The sequence below is a fragment of the Giraffa tippelskirchi genome, chromosome 13, assembly GCF_054371585.1.
Source record: "Giraffa tippelskirchi isolate mGirTip1 chromosome 13, T2T-mGirTip1v1.2.pri, whole genome shotgun sequence".
Classification (NCBI taxonomy): Eukaryota; Metazoa; Chordata; class Mammalia; order Artiodactyla; family Giraffidae; genus Giraffa; species Giraffa tippelskirchi.
This window is the reverse complement of record NC_137287.1, coordinates 62237444-62254754: the sequence shown is the minus strand read 5'-3', so window position 1 is coordinate 62254754 and position 17311 is coordinate 62237444. Positions and strand designations below refer to the sequence as shown.

General features: G+C 36.6%; 1 protein-coding gene across 50 annotated transcripts in view; it reads right to left on the bottom strand.

Moving 5' to 3' along the window:
• Positions 1–17311, bottom strand: part of CUL2 (cullin 2) — a 73111-nt gene that overhangs the window by 20109 nt on the left and 35691 nt on the right. For all 50 annotated transcript variants that reach the window (XM_081554345.1, XM_081554339.1, XM_081554321.1 and 47 more), the window contains 5 exons: positions 9500–9596; positions 9293–9403; positions 7444–7606; positions 3229–3353; positions 1301–1408 (listed from right to left, as the gene is read on the bottom strand). In XM_081554345.1, the coding sequence (XP_081410471.1) occupies positions 1301–1408; positions 3229–3353; positions 7444–7606; positions 9293–9403; positions 9500–9596 (604 nt within the window). The remainder of the gene's footprint in view (positions 1–1300; positions 1409–3228; positions 3354–7443; positions 7607–9292; positions 9404–9499; positions 9597–17311) is intronic.

The following is a 17311-nucleotide window of genomic DNA, read 5'->3' as shown; positions in this document are numbered from 1 at the left end:
CAGTGGAAACAGTGGCTGACTTTACTTTTTTGGGCTCCAAAATCACTGCAGATGGTGATTGCAGCCATGAAATTAAAAGACACTTACTCCTTGGAAGGAAAGTGATGACCAACCTAGACAGCATATTAAAAAGCAGAGACATTACTTCGTCAACAAAGGTCCGTCTAGTCAAAGTTATGGTTTTTCCAGTAGTCATGTATGGATGCGAGAGCTGGACTATGAAGAAAGCTGAGAGCCAAAGAATTGATGCTTTTGAACTGTGGTGTTGGAGAAGACTCTTAAGAGTCCCTTGGACTGCAAGGAGATCCAACCAGTCCATCCTAAGGGAGATCAGCCCTGGGTATTCATTGGAAGGACTGATGTTGAAGCTGAAACTCCAATACTTCGGCCACCTGATGCGAAGAGCTGACTCATTTGAAAGGACCCTGATGCTGGGAAAGATTGAGGGCAGGAGGAGAAGGGGATGACAGAGGATGAGATGGTTGGATGGCATCACCGACTCAATGGACATGAGTTTGGGTGGGCTCCAGGAGTTGGTGATGGACAGGGAGGCCTGGCGTGCTGCAGTTCATGGGGTCACAAAGAGTCGGCCACAACTGAGTGACTGAACTGAACTGAACAGGGTAAAAATACAGTGGGCTTAATATATGCTATAATTGGTACATCCAGAAATTACTACCCCACACAAATCATGGCATTTTGGTGGTAGTTTGTTAATAATCTTTTCATATATAATACAGAGTAAACTCCTATCCTTGTATGCCTAATGGCAATTATATAATGATTATATATATCCTGTTCCTACTGAAAGATGCTCTTCATACTTCATTTCTAATATGTGAACACAGACAAAATAAAACTATATTTTAAAAAATCTTACAAAACATGTAAGCAAATTTAAATTCAAGTTTGTAAAATATATTTATTTTTCTTTCAAGTATTATTCAATAATAGCCTAAGTATTATATTCAAAGGAAAGAAGAGCACTAAATACTACTAAAATTATACATGTAATTTTCAGAATGTACTAGTGTATTAACAAGTCTCCTTTTACAGCAAAATCATGGGAAATTCAATTCCCATATAATTCAAGCATTTAATTTTAATAATTCAGTTCTTTATCTAAAAGTTATAAGTTATATACTTCTGACTTCCACTATGAGTTGATTGGTTAAGGTTAATCTTCATGTACAGATTAGAAATCTCATAATTAGTAGCCCTATTTCTGAAACTACTTAAAGAATAATGATTAAATTAGGAGAATTATATATAGATAGAGATACATGTATTGAAAAGTTACCTTATCCAATGCACTCATAAAGTGCTGATCACCATTCAAAACAGTGTTGATAAGTTGAACAAATTTACCATGTACTTCTAAAACTGACTCCACAAATAGTGTTGGCATCTAAAAGTAAGAAATACAAAACCACATTTTAAGAAGTTCAGGGATATAACAATTAGGCTTAGTAAAGACTGCTTAAGGGTAAAGTTTTCCCCCAGCGAACAATGTTACACACAACACACATCCTCAAAAAATGTTTTTAGCTAAGACAGTCAAAATCTAAAACTTCGATGTTGAAATTAGCTGTCATTCAACACCAGAAATGGAGGACTGTGGTTCCTCTTCCAGAAGAACCCATGGAAAACCCACTTCTCTCTGATGCTGGGATTCTGTATCATAAGGGTAACAAGATACAATCTCAGAACTACCAGGCCTATCAATTTCATAGGGGATTATGTAAACAAAAACGGCCTTCAAAGCCACTAAAGGCTGAGAGAGGGGAGAGGTTAAAAAGATATTATCTGTGAAAACTGAGACTCTCAAGAGTTGGGCAGTACAGTTCCCCACATCTCACAGGGAAGAAATACCTAGTAGTGCAAAAGTGAGTTTTCACTATTAATGGAGGTAACTATGAAGTTAGACATAAGACTTCTAAGTCAGCTAAAATTTTCTGAGTTTCCATGAACACATTGTCTTGTACTTGGATCTCCCAGGCCATGACACTAAACTCTATGCCTCTATGACCAATGTCATTCCACACCCTGAACCTGTAAAACTAACATAAACTAAGAAAACTAACAAATAATACAGGCTATTAGATCTAAACAATATAAACCAACAGTTTAACAAAAACAGAAAAGTTTATGCATTACTGTGACAGGACATGACATCTAAGAATTATCTGCCAAAATTATTACAGCTAAGGAGAAGAGCATTCATAAATGCTCCTGATCAGTAAGGTCTATAGGGCTTCCCTGATAGCTCAGTTGGTAAAGAATCCCTCTGCAGTGCAGGAGACCCAGGTTCGATTCCTGGGTCGGGAAGATCTGCTGGAGAAGGGATAGGCTACCCACTCCAGTATTCTTGGACTCCCCTTGTGGCTCAGCTGGTAAAAAATCCACCTGCAATGCTGGAGACCTGGGTTTGACCCCTGGGTCGGGAAGATACCCTGGAGAAGGGAAAGGCTACCCCTTCAGTATTCTGGCCTGGAGAATTCCATGGACTGTATAGTCCACGAGGTCGCAAAGAGTCAGACACGACTGAATGACATCTCTTCTTTTTTTTAAATAAGGTCTATACACAGATCACTCCTCACAGGGGAGCAAACAGTTCTACTTAGGGAAGACAAGTGACATATGATGTCATGTCTACCTTAGTTGTCATCCATTACTAGTAAAACCAAGGAAGGTGGTGCAACAAAATTTGATAACAGGAGCATACGTTGATAGGAAAGACACCTTGTTGTAAACTGTCATTTAAATGGCAGGGAACTCTTCAGAAAGACAGGAATTGGGGACATGAGGGTCACTGTTGAGTATTTTGGGTAGTAAGCATATATTCAGGAAAGATAGTTTTAATCCAAATTTGCTTCCTGGGCTATCATACCCAGGGCATGTAAAAGGAAACCAAATTGTAAGTTGTCTATATGATCAGTGATTAATACCATTACTACTACAGTTAACTAAACATAGATGCTAGTTATATAGAAACACAACTGTTTTGAGATAGCAAACATAATTTTCTGTGAGAAATTAACAAAGAATTTCTAAATGAACACAGTAGTGTGTAAGAAGTCTTACTCACTGATTTCCTAATCACTGATAATTCTAAAATATGTCCAACAAATTCTAGGTTTGAACATTTTAATAAACAGTAAAGTCAAAAGAAAAACTCCATGATAGTCTGATTAAGAGAAAAATCTTCCCGTTCCTTATGTCACTCACATTTTCCTGAGTAAGATTACTGGTTGCTCTAAGGCCCTCATCATGGATATGATTTTGCAGCTCCTGAATCATATGAGGTAAACCAGTGGACACAGCACGGAGTAAGACATACATATTTGCCATGTCTGAGAGGAGAAAGAAATTTATTATGAAATTTACAAACAGTTTAAAAAATATTTTTAATACAATGGTAATACATGGTTCAAAACACAGAATTAAAGAAGCATATGCAGACAAGTCCCCCACACCTTTCTCCTAATCAGCTGGTACTCCTCCCCTGGGAAAGCAATGTTGTGGCTGTTTAGTATCTTCTCAGAGCTGTTTCCTACCCATTCAAGCACTAGTCTTCCCTCTGCCCACCTTTTTTAATAAACAGTGTAGCGTATTTCATATACTATTTGAGACTGCAGAACACAACATTTTAACTTGAAGCATTTCCTCATATTTTACAACTGCTTAACACTCCATTTGACAGCTATATGACAATTATTTAACAACTCATGGGAATTTGGTTGTTTCCAATCTTTTGATATTTACATTGTTACAATTAATAATCCTGCATATGGGCAAGAGTATCCATAGTATAAATTCCCAGAAGTGGCACTGCTGTGAAAAAGCTGTCTTACAGAAGGACCTTGTAGACAGAGCCCTCAGGTGCCAGGAGCTGTGTCAACAAATGCTTTGACCTTCACACAGAGAGGTGCAAAATGACATCTCAGGGTAGTGGGTTTTATTTTAAACTTTTTATTGAAGTATAACACACATATGGAAGAGTATACAATCCCTAAGTGTATAGCTCAATGAATTACCACAACTGACCCCCCTCCCTGGCCATGTTCTCACCACCCACAGCAAGAAATGGACACAACCTCCTCCCAGAAGCCCCCTTGCCTTCACTACTCCTCCTATTCTTCCACAATGGTAATCACAGTCGTGACAACACTATTCAACTAAACCACAGATTTGATTTGCCTGTTTGAAACTATTTATAAGAACAAAATCATCCAATTCTTGCATGTTTGGTTTCTTTGGTTCAATATACAAGGTTCATCTGAGTTGTATGCAGCTATCAGGTGTTCCACTCTTCTATAATATTCCATCGTATGACTGTGTGGTACTTTATTCATTCTACAGTTACAGGACATTTGCGCTGTTTCCAGTCTGGGGCTATTACAAACAATGCTGTTGTGAGCATGCTTGCACATATTCTTCTGTGCATGTGTGCATGCATTTTGGGTGGGCGTGTTGAACACCTAGGAGAGCAATGGCCGTAACAGATATGTTTATTGTTAGTGGTTACTCATTGTCAAGAGTTTCAATGTGGCTGCTATCAATTTATACTCTACGTCCAATGTATAACAATGTATAACAAGTTCCTGCTACTCTGCTGCTGCTGCTGCTGCTGCTAAGTTGCATCAGTTGTGTCTGACTCTATACACTTCCAAACACTATTTTCAGTCTTTTTCATTTTATATCAAAATGTGATTAATTACTGATACCATAGTGTGATTTTAATTTGTATTTCCCTGTTTTAGTGAGATTGAGAGACTTTTTTATGTGTTTATTGGCCATCTGGATATCTTCTATTCTTCAGTGCCTGTTCAAATGTCCTAATTATTTTATATTTTGGACATAAACCTTTTTCAATAATTGCAAATATATAACCCTATGACTGTCTTTTTTTAAAGTATAACTGACATATTAGTTTAAGGATTATAACAAAATGATTTTCAATACTGTTATATACTGCAAAATGATCATTATAATCAGTCTAGTTAACATCTTTCACCATACATATTTATAATTTTTTTTCCTGTGATGAGAACTTTTAAAATCTATTCTCTTTGCAACTTTCAAATACGTAAAACAGTATTATTAACTAGTCACCATGCAACATATTATTATATCCCCATGACTTATTTTTTAGATTCCATATACAAGTGAGATCTCACGGTATTTGTCTTTGTCTGACATTTCACTTAGCACAATGCCCTGGAGATCCTTCCATGTTGTTACAAAATAGCAATACTTCATTTTGTTTACATAGCTGAATGGTATTTTCTATGTTTGTGTGTTTATTTTCCTCCACTCATCTACTGACAGACACTTAAGTTGTTTCCTTATTTTGGCTCTTGTAAATAACACTGCAATGAACATTGGGATGCCTATATCTATTTTAGTGTGTCTTTTTTTTCTTTTTCTTTTTGGATAAATACCCAGAGGTAGAACTGCTGGATCACATGAAAGTTTTACTTTTTAATTTCTGAGAAACTTCCATACTGTTCTTCATACTGGATCCACCAATTTTCATTCTCACCAACAGTACACAAGAGCTCCCTTTTCTTTATATCCTCGCCAACATCTGTTATTTCTAGTCTTTTGGATAACGGCCATGCTAACAGGTGCTAGGTGATATCTCACTGTGGTTTGGATTTGTATTTCCCTGATGATTAATGATGGTGAGCACCTTTTCATGTACCTGTTGGCCATTTGGAGGTCTTCTTTAGAAAAATGCCTATTCAGGTGTTCTGCTCATTTTTCAATTTTTTTGCTATTGAGTTGTATGAGTCCCTTATCAGATACGTGATTTTCTCCCATTCAGTAGGTCGCTTTTTCATTTTGTTAATGGTTCCCTTTGCTGGGCAGAAGCTTTTTAGTTTGATACAGAACCACGTGTTCATTTTTGCTTCCGTTGTGGCTCAGCTGGTAAAGAAGCAGGCTGCAACGCAGGAGACCTGGGTTCGATCCCTGGGTTGGGAAGATCCCCTGGAGAAGGGAAACGCTACCCACTCCAGTATTCTGGCCTGGAGAACCCACGGATAGTCCATGGGGTCGCAAAGAGTAGAACACAACTGAGTGGCTTTCACTTTCATTTTAGTGTCAGATTCAAAATATCATCACCAAGACAAGTATCAAGAAGCTTATCACCTTTGCTTTCTTCTAGGAGTTTTATGGCTTCAGGTTTTAAGTTAAAGTGTTTAATTCATTTTGAGTTAATTTTTGTATACGGTATTAATCGGTCATCCAGTTTCTTCAAAAACATTTATGAAAGAGACTGTCCTTTCCACGTTGTATATTCTTGGCTCCTTTGTCCTATGACTCATTGTGATGCTCTTTTGATGATCCAATGGGTCTTATGGTTTTGTATTGATTTTAAGCTTTTAATGATTAAGTAATAAACTTGATCATCTTTCCCTGTGGTTAGTGCTTTCTGTGTCTCATTTAAAATATCTTTCTCTCCCCCCAAGTCCTGAAGTTATTCTCCTATGTTATCTTCTGGAAGTGTTATTGCTTTACACTAAGATCAAAAGCCCAAAGTGAACTGACTGACTCTGTATACAGTGTCTGAAGCATGGATCAAATTTCACTTTTCCCCCAACTGGTTATCCAAGGGACCTGGCACTATGTGTTCAAAAGACCGTCTTCCACCCACTGCTCTGCAGGCCGCCCTGGTCTTAAATGAAGTATCTTCGTATGCTTGAGTTACTTCCTGGCTTTTTATTTTATTCCATTGGTCACTTTGACTACCCTTGTGCCACTTCCTTTTCTTAATTACTGTAATTTTTAGAAGTCATGCTATCCTGCAAAGGTTTCTCACTGTGCTCTTCAAAACTGTCTTGACTGTTCAGGCTAACAGTGTAACTTTCAGAGTTTAACAAAAATAATCTTGGGTTTTGCGAAGTTTGCCCTGGATCTATCAATGCTGCTTTCAACGATGTTCAGTTTTCTGTGACAGTCTGGCACATATCTTGTTACATTTATTCCCTATTATTGAAAAATTCTCATTGCTTTTTTCTAAAAAATTTCCATTTTTTCACTGTTTATTGTTAACATCTCATATCTTCACTTTGTACTTCTATTTTGCCTGAGGCTGAGCATCTTCAGATATTTAAAATCTACTTTTATTTCCCTTTCATGTTCTTTGTTTTTTCTCCTTCTAGAAACTCTTGATGTATTAAAGAAATTAGTCCCTGTGATTTCTAAAATGTGCAAACACACTTTCCCAGTTTTTCTTTTGACTTTAGAAAATAGTTCGAAATACAGTTTTCTAAACAGTCTTTTAAAATAGATAATTAATAATCTGTAAAAAGGCATATTGAAAAATGTATCAACTATTACTTAAATATGTTTGAAGCCTCAGGTAGCTTGGAAGATGATATTAAAAGTGGGTTTATAATTTCACTCCTATTCATATTGATGTTTGGTATCACTTACCATTTTTTTTTTCTTGTCGGATGATATTATGACATTCTGCATGTAAGAATTGTAAGTGGTCTGCTACCATTCGTTGCTGACATTCGTGAATCACTTTAGTATATGAACTTGGATTTAAGTATTTTCGACACCGAATTTCTTCATCTTTTAATCTACCTAGAACCTTTAGAAATATATTCTTACAGTCATGAACTACTATGAGAAAACACCTGAAATATCAGTAAGTAACTTACATGGCAAATTAACAAATAGAATTATTTATATAATTCTATTCACAATTCAAAGTCACATTACATAAATCATTTCACAATCTTATTTAAGCTACACTTTAGCACTGCCTTATGAAAAAGAACAAAAATTAACTGGTCTGCATTTTTTCCCTTATATATTGACTCCAATTGTCCTATATATACAATTCAATGATTTTTGGTATATTATTAGTGTTTTAAATTGTGGTCAAATATGTGTAACACAAAATTTGTCATTTTAACCATTTTTAAGTAAACAATCTAGTAGCACTAATTGCATTTACAATGTTGCACAACTGTCTATTCCCAAAACTTTTTCATTACACCCAACAGAAGCTCAGAAACCATTAAGCTATAACTCCCTGTTCTCCCCTCCCAAAAACTTTTAACCTACTTTCTGCCTCTCTGACTTTGTCTATTCGAGACATTTTATATAAGTTGAACCATAAGATATTTGTTCTTTTGTGTCTGGCTTCTTTAATTCAGCATAATGTCTTCAAAGTTAATCCATGCTGCAGCATGTGTCAGAACTTTATTGTTTTCTAAGTCTGAATAATAGTTGATTGTATGTACATACATTTTGCCTGTCTTTTCAACTCTTGACAGACATTTGGGTTGTTTTCAGTGTTTGCCAACAGCCTGTTTTTGAGAGTCAGATATAATGATGAGAGTTTATATATCACTGATACTCTGTGTACCTTTCAAGACTGGATCTAGAACCTTTAGTAAGAGTCTAAGATGTAAAAAGGGCTAAAAGCTAAGACCCACTGACTTAGTGTAACCTGCACTTAATGGAGGAAAATGTCCTCGATAACTTACTCAAGGTCCCAGAGCTAATCACTGACAAAGCAAAAGAGAATTAAGCAATTCCTGGGCCTGGGTTTGTGGAACAGACACCAGTGTATCATTCAGTAAGTACTGATATTTCCTGATCTATGTCCTATGGATGCTTCACTACAGCTTTTCCACTTCAAACATTTCTTAAAGGTAAACAAACTAACAAAAATCATCTGATAATAAAATGCCTGAGATCCAACACTGTGGAAGAAAAAAACTAGTTAAAATGTATAACATATCCAATGACTGAATTTATAATCTTGACTATTCTTTTACTGAGAAAATATACATAGCCATTTTAAATATGGTTATCAATGTGTTGGCTTAATGATTAAAATTTCTCATGCAAGTTTTGTGCAGTCTTCCACAAACTTAACAGACCAAAAGACCAAGTATCTAGAATTATTATATTTTTACTATTTTCTTTCCTTCTATTTTAGAGGAAGAAAGATAAAAACTCGCAATACCTAGCTTTTGTACTTAGCCTATTCTCTTATCTACTAAGCATAAAGTATAGCTTATTATTTTGTCAAGAATATGAAATATATTAATTTTAGATTAATCAGGATTATCAGAAAACCCTGACCACAATGAAAACTGGAACAGCACTTTTTCTCATGGAAAATGTCAAGCAAGAACAATGATTGATCAAGAAAAACGGAACCTTTTCCACCAAAAAAAAAAAATTAACTAAGGTAACTAATTTTAAATAAGCCACACCTGATATATAATAGATGACAATAGTTAACATAATGCTTTCCTACCTTTTCCATATACTGTGAGCAGTTGGATTCTTGTAATAAATTTGAAGCTTCTTGTTTGTAATACTCTCCTGTTTCAGTCAGAAAGGGAGACTCAAAGATTTCCTGATAAAACTAAATAAATCAATTAAATCATATTTTAAAAATCAGAACAAACAACCTAAGAAATTAAAGGTCTAATACTTTATGTTTTAAAGGAAGCTTTGTTACCTTTAAAGGGAATTTTTTCTTATACTGTTCAACATGAACAAAGGAGTTAATAACCCCATGGATTACTTTCTGGTTTGGGTCTTCTCCACCACGATCACTAAAACAAGGTAAAACAAAAAACATTCTTGAGAATACAAGTATCCATGGAAATATACCAAAGTATGCCAAAATATGGCTGCTTATTCTATTGGTCTAATCACTTTATTTACGAAGTATTTTAAAGGTCAATGCATGTATGATACTTAAAATGCAATATTTAATATTGCAGCTTAATTAATATTTATGACAGTTAATGTACCCATTAGATGTCATTTCAATAAACAACAGAAAAGCTTAATTGTAAAATTAAAGATACTATGTTGATACTAAGATAATTCTTCAATTTTAATAGAGTAGCTATGAGCCCATCAATTCAAGACTTGCAATACCAGTGGTTAAGAATATTTGAATTTCACTCACCACAAACTCTGTTACTAGAGGATTTGGTCTGAGAATCCAGTTTTTAAACCATCACAAGTATGCCTACAGTAATCTGACGGGACTCATTCCTCACAAGTACACTCTATATAGTATTTTGCTCATTGAAATGACTAATATCTATTGTTCTCTAAGAGATCTGCTAGAATCACTGAGTTGTTTTCATCTAAGCACAAAGGTAATTCTCTACTTAGAATTTACTGAGATATGCTTTAATGTTTCTATATTCTTTTACAGTTACAAAGGGATCTAAAATCATCTCAATTATTCATGTGACTTTTGATAAGCTTCTACTCAGTCAAACGCACTACTGGGATGCAAGTCTTAATCACAATAAGAAATGTAAGTGAATTTTTGATTTTTCTAATCATAGAAATAGGAAAAAAAAAGGTTTGCCTAAAGCCACAGTAAAATAGCCTGGCTCTATGTTGGAAGGTTCTGAATCCAGTAATAATACCTAAATCAAACCATTATCCAGTCAAAGGTTTACCTTTCTATTGGTAATCTTCCACCTCACTTTAAAATATTTTCTTTCTTTGAATGAATAATTATTTTACGAAAAAAGCAACAGAAAAGCATATTATCATCATTTCTAATAGAATCATCTGGGTTTTATACTGGGATAGAAAGACTTTCTAGCATTTAGGAAAATTACTGAGGCAATAACCTTTGTAAGTTAGTATCCCTCCCTGTCTCCACCTCCCTCTAAGCCTCTTCCCTTCTTCCTTTAATTATCTGGATATTCTGGGAAAAGTTTTTTGTGATTGAATTAATATGGCTGCAGTCCTCCTGACAGTCACAAAATCTTGGTTACAAAGTCTACATTTTGTTATCACTAATTAGAACAATAAATACATACAAGGTGACACTAGGTGAGCTCATGTCTTCTGCTCACCTTCCCTCTTAAGCCCAAATTAAATCTGGTGAAAAAATGATATGACTTAATTTATCAATTTGGAGCACATAGCTCTTTGCCTTTTAACTCTGTCTGGGACAAAGTGAGAAGTATCTAAATCAGGTTACCTAAAGTTATTTTCCTGACCAAATCCTACTTTCCCTGCTCAGCACCGACAAAACATCCACTCCTACTCCTACGCTTTGTTTCTGAACCCAAAAGGCCCAGAGAAGCAGGAATCTGGTAAGGTATTGCCTAGAAAGAATATCAATATTCCTAATGCTTAATGACTAAGTTGTCTTCTACTGTAAGAATAACACCTGAACTCAGAAACCCTTAGGCATAATTATTCAATCTTTAAGATTACCACATACTTTTATAACTGCACAAATGTACAACAAAATCATTATAATTTATTTCTATTACGTTGACAGATCATGAAAATAAACTGAAATGCTGCTGCTGCTGCTGCTGCTGCTAAGTCGCTTCAGTCGTGTCCACCTCTGTGTGACCCCATAGATGGCAGCCCACCAGGCTCCCCCGTCCCTGGGATTCTCCAGGCAAGAATACTGGAGTGGGTTGCCATTTCCTTCTCCAATGCATGAAAGTGAAAAGTGAAAGTGAAGTCGCTCAGTCGTGTCTGACTCTTAGCGACCCCATGGATTGCAGCCTACCAGGCTCCTCTGTCCATAGGATTTTCCAGGCAAAATGATGCTAAGGTAGTACTATAGAAAAGCAATGACTAAGCTGATTATGTGAATAAGCGCTGGATTTATCTAAGAACAGCGATCCCAAGAGATGAACCCTGAGAAAAGAATATAAAGAATTTTTATTATGTGGATCATTATTTGATCTTGACAGAACTAAGTGGAAAATGCCTACAACAACCATAATGGAATCACTCTGCTGGGAGCTTATACGATTGTTTACTGTAGCCCTTAAGACCCGGATTTCGGAGTCCGGCTGCCTGGGCTCAAGCTCTGGCTGCATCAATGTGTCATGGCGCGCAGGTGCTTAACTCTTAGTGCTCAGAGGTTTCTTCTTCTGTAAAGCGGGGATAAGAAATGCACCCACTCTCAAGAGGATATGGTAAAGATTACACATAATCCAAGAAAGTATGTAGCACAGTGCCTAGTAAATGAGTGAAGCATCACTAAGGTAGTATTTTAAGTACAGAGTGAGCAAAATGGAAGCAGGAGAAGAAAGCTAAGAGACCAAAAAAAAAAGCACTGAGTGTGACTTTAAACCAAGGCATTTAAGAGGGCAGACTAGGTTTGCGTTGGTCATTAAAAGTTAGGCTGAGGGACTTCCCCGGTGTAGCTGTGGTTAAGAGTCTGCCTGCCAATGCAGGGGACATGGGTGTAGTTCCTGGTTCGGGGAGATCCAATACGCCCAAGGAGGCAACTAAGCCTGTGCATCTCAGCTACTAAGCCTGTGCTCCAGAGCCCATGCTCCACAGCAAGAGAAGCCACCACACCACAACTCGAGAGCAGTCCCCGCTCACTCCAACTGGGGAAAGCCCTCACGCAGCAACGAAGACCCAGTGCAGCCAAAAACAAAATTAAATTAAAAAAAAAAAAAGGCTGAAACTCTCGTAAGTCCTGATTCTGCTATGTGACAATGGGCAGATTAATCTCTTGGTGAAACCTTCATTTGCCCCCTGTGATTAAGATGAGAAGATTAAATTAAATGCAGTCTCCTGCCTCAATCCAAACCTGAGAAGTGATAGGAAGGATACTTTTTCATATTCCATTGTTGGCAGTAGCCCTTGGACCTGTAGAAATTGAAAATAAGATGGAATGAAGACTAGATAGCACAGAAAGACAAAAATGCACAAGAGAAAGGACGGCTACAAGAAGGGGGTGGAAGACATGAAGGAGGTGGAAGACGTGAAGGAGCATGGGCAAGGAGTGGCGTTACTGAAAGCAGGCTGGCGCAAAACCCGTGAGCTCACTGGCAGACTAGCTGCTCAGTGCGTCCCTGCAGGAGCAGTGAGCATAGTCCCAGGAGGAAGGAAACTGCCTGCACCCAGACTCTGGTATCCACTCGAGGGCACCTCTGGTGGTACCGATGAATCAAGGACTAGCAAGATTTGGTAGCATCAAGGCTTGATGAGTGGTAGAGAAATGGGTTCCCATACTCTGCCTTTGGAAGAACAGGTACTTTATAGAGGGCAAAATTCTAAATGCATACACTCTGTGGCTCTAAAAAGCTGCACATGTGCATAACAGAACTAAGAGTTGTACTAATGGAAAAACTGGAAACAACCTAATATACATCACTAGGGGAAGAGTTTAATAAAATGAGGTGGAACCATACTAGATATAGAGTTTAGGAAGAAGGAGGAAGGTAAGATCTCTATGTACAATCACAGAAAAATTATCAAGATAGATAAATCAGCATGTCATAAATGATTTTTAAAAGTTAGGAAAAAATGAAAAAATTATACACTTGAAAAAAGAAAACAAAAAAATATTCCGTATCGTATTTATTTCTGTACATAGATATAAAAATTCATAGGAAAAAGTTTGAAAAGACAGTTAACCAAATGATAAAAGGGATTACCTCCATGGAGAGAAAAAGATCTGGAGCATTCAATGTTTTTCAAGAATGTATTTACATATCATTTGTGTATTTGGAACTAAGTTTTTCACTGAGTAGCTGGTGCCAGGTCTGAGGAAGAAAATGTACAAGATAAGTCTGGAACATCCTGACATACAAGATAGCAAGAAAGTTATCAAGGATGACAAGGGTCATAGCAAAAAGACTCTGGCACCAAATAACCAAACAGAGGCTATTCAAACTTTAATAAAATCGAGACAATAGAAACAAATCAAATATATTTAAGTCTTTAAGTTTCATCATGATAAATTGGGTGGAAAAAGCTAACTGGCCACTTTCTGAAGATGACAGAAAACCAATTCATTATCCTGACAAATGGGTAAAGAAAAGGAAAAAAGCAATTATTTCGTCTTTCATATATGATAACCAAATAATAGACCATGGTAAGTATATTTTTATAAAATTTTTCAAGTTAAAAAAGGAAAATCAAACAACAGCATTAAAGTGGCACCATTTTACAAACCTCAATAAACTAAAAGATGCCAGCATTTAGCATCAGTGGCTGCTTAAATTTAAAAAAGAGTAAAAAATCATACATTATGAAAGAACAAAATATCTTGGTTTGCCAGCGAGAACGAACCTGAGTCTGAGTAGGCCACTTAACTGCCAATTTACAGGAAACACTCAGGATAAAGGAACACAAATAAATGGGCCTCCTGCACTCAACTGGCGAAATCTAGACAGTGGGAAAGTGTAAGGATCAAATAGCCAGGATTCATGAACAAATGTATTACAAGTGGAAAAAAAATAAAGGATGGAGGAGAAATCTGTTGATTAAAAGGTTTTTTAGGATAAACACGGAGAAGGCAATGGCACCCCACTCCAGTACTCTTGCCTGGAAAATCCTATGGACGGAGGAGCCTGGTAGGCTACAGTCCATGGGGTCGCTAAGAGTCAGACACGACTGGGAGACTTCACTTTCACTTTTCCCTTTCATGCACTGGAGAAGGAAATGGCAACCCACTCCAGTATTCTTGCCTGGAGAATCCTAGGGACGACGGAGCCTGGTGAGCTGCCGTCTATGGGGTTGCGCAGAGTCGGACACGACTGAAGCGACTTAGCAGTAGGATGAACAGGACTAAACTATAGCATCTAGGAATGCACACACGGGTGAAAAAACCATAAAGAAACAGAGGAAAGTGACTGCGCAAAAGTCAGGACAGCTGTTCCTCTGGGAGAAAGGCAGGGGCTGGGACACACATGGTTTCAGGGGAGGCCGGCATGACTCCAGTTCTTAACCTGGGTGGCAGTCAGAAGCGCATGTGCCTGTTCCTCTGGGAAAAAGGCAGGGGCTGGGACATACACAGTTTCAGGGGAGGCCGGCATGGCTCCAGTTCTTAACCTGGGTGGCAGTCAGAAGCGCATGGGCCTTTCAACAATTCATTCAGCTATACATTTGTGTTGTATGGTCTCCTCTATCTATATTTAATTTTACACTAAGAAGGCTAAATGATACACACACACACACACAACAAAATCCCCCAAAATCCAAGGAAACTGTTATAACAATATTAACATGTGACAGAACATGGAAAAAGAGCACAAGATAGATAAAGTTTACTAAGTAACAGTAAAAACCATGAAGAGAATAATCCTCATATTTATTCAACTAACAACAGAGGCCCAAAATTCATAAAGCAAAAATAGCCACTGCAAGGATGAAAATCAGTAAATCTAAAATGAGCTGGGAAATTTAAACCTCTCTTAGAAACTGAGATACGAAAGAATTAAGCCTACTACATTACATTTCATGAGACCCTCATGGTTTAGATGGTGAAGAATCTGCCTGCAATGCAGGAGACCTGGGTTCGATCCCTGGGTCAGGAAGATCCCCTGGAGAAAGAAATGGCAACCCACTCCAGAATTCTTGCCTAGAGAATTCCACAGACAGATGAGTCTGACTGGCTATAGTCCATGGAGTTGCAAAGAGTCAGACACAACTGAGTGACTAATACACACACATTAAATTTTATTTTTATCCAAGATTATATTTTTCTTCAATGAAATCTATATTTTTCCTCAATGAAATATTAACAGTTTAGAAATAGAATAAAAAGCCTATGAACATGTCAGAGGAAACACAAATCAGTCACAGCAGCCTATGTTATAAATTGCTCCTAATTCACAGGTGAACAAAGAATTTTATTTAAAGTTTTTATTTTTGCTCAAAGACTATCTGACACTAGAAAGTTAACTTCAGAGCTACTGGGAAAAAGGAAAACAATTTTGAATCCATTTAACATTAAAGAGTTTGGGTTTTCAGTAGTATCCTTAAGGATATAAACAGTTCCTATACTTGCATTAAGAAACTGATCTGCTTTCTTCTCTCCAATTTCACGTTCTTACACCGTAACATTTAGATCCATGAAATTACAGCATTTTATTTATTAAAATTATCAATGTTAGGCTGTTACTACAATGAAAGTCCCAGTTGGCATTCTACTATTTTACTATAAAAGACAAGTTATTATATGAATAGAATTACTTCTATCTTTCCTTAGTAAAACAGACACTATGAAAATATGCTGACGCACAATCTATGACTCCATCACTTGCTTCTTTCTTCCTGAAATAGAAGGAGCAACTTTACTTTTGGATTATCAATTAAATTTTGTGTGTACAGATTTAATGATACCACAAAAAACAAAAATTAAACTAAGAGTTGTTTCATTGACTCTCTTAAGCAAACAAAAAAATTCTGCAATCTATATTCCGCTTTTGAAAAAAATCCTCCATTAGTCTGACAGATAACTTTACCTCAAGGCTGAGATGGCCCTCAACTTTCTGAAATCTTCAAAGAAGATTAACACATTATAAATGGTAAATCATACCAGTCTCCTAGGGTGGTGAGGATTAAATGGGATTTGCATGTAAAACTTCAGTCGCTGCTTGGTACACAGTTTCCATATTTTATTATTATTATTAAGCCTTAGTACCTCTCGCTAGAAAATGTAAGGTAATACCTACTTAATAAAGTAGACATAAAAAAATAAATGAGATATTAGTAAAGCATGTCAAATAATACTGCAAAGGAAACTGATTATAACAACAAAACTAAAATGAGTTGGTCTAATGTCTCTGACCATAGTCTCTATGTCTTTTCCAGAATCAGAATCCTATAGTTGTATTGTTTTTCTTACACAGTCACGCTTTCCTTAATTTTTCATTAAATTCACTTTTAACAAGCTAACAATCACACTTAAAAATTCTACTAGGTTGGACCAAAATTGTTATAAAAGAGACATTCATTAAAAGTGCATTTAGAAAATTTATAACAATATTTCCATTATGCTTGTAAAATAGCTGAATTTCAAGAATGAAGTTAATATTTTTAGCAAAGGAAACTATATTAGAGCCTAAAACCCTTGTTGGGAGTGCCCTTCTAGTCATTCACAGTTCAGCAGAGAAAAGAGGAAGGAAGAAAACAGTTCCACCCTACTGCTCCACTGCCTCTTTTCTCTCTCATCCCCTTTGGAAACAGTGGAATTATTAAAGTGTGAGTGACCACTCTTAAAAACCAAGTTATTAATTCCTACCACATACTTCCTATTTGGTATTAACATTAACTATTAAAATAGTGTCTTATCCTCTTTTTTGAACATTTTTTCCATAACCCCTTATTTCCTATTAGGAGCCCCATAGTAAGAATAATGTTTTCCTTTTTTTCCTCACATAAAAAACTCCTTATTTGGGTCTTCTTAAAGAAAGTAGTTTCAGAGGGAGTGGCCATTATAATGTGGCAATTCACTGGTCTAGGGAATTCCCTTCACAGCAGTTCCAGTCACCTAAGGTCTAGTAAGAATCTTCTGGGCCACACC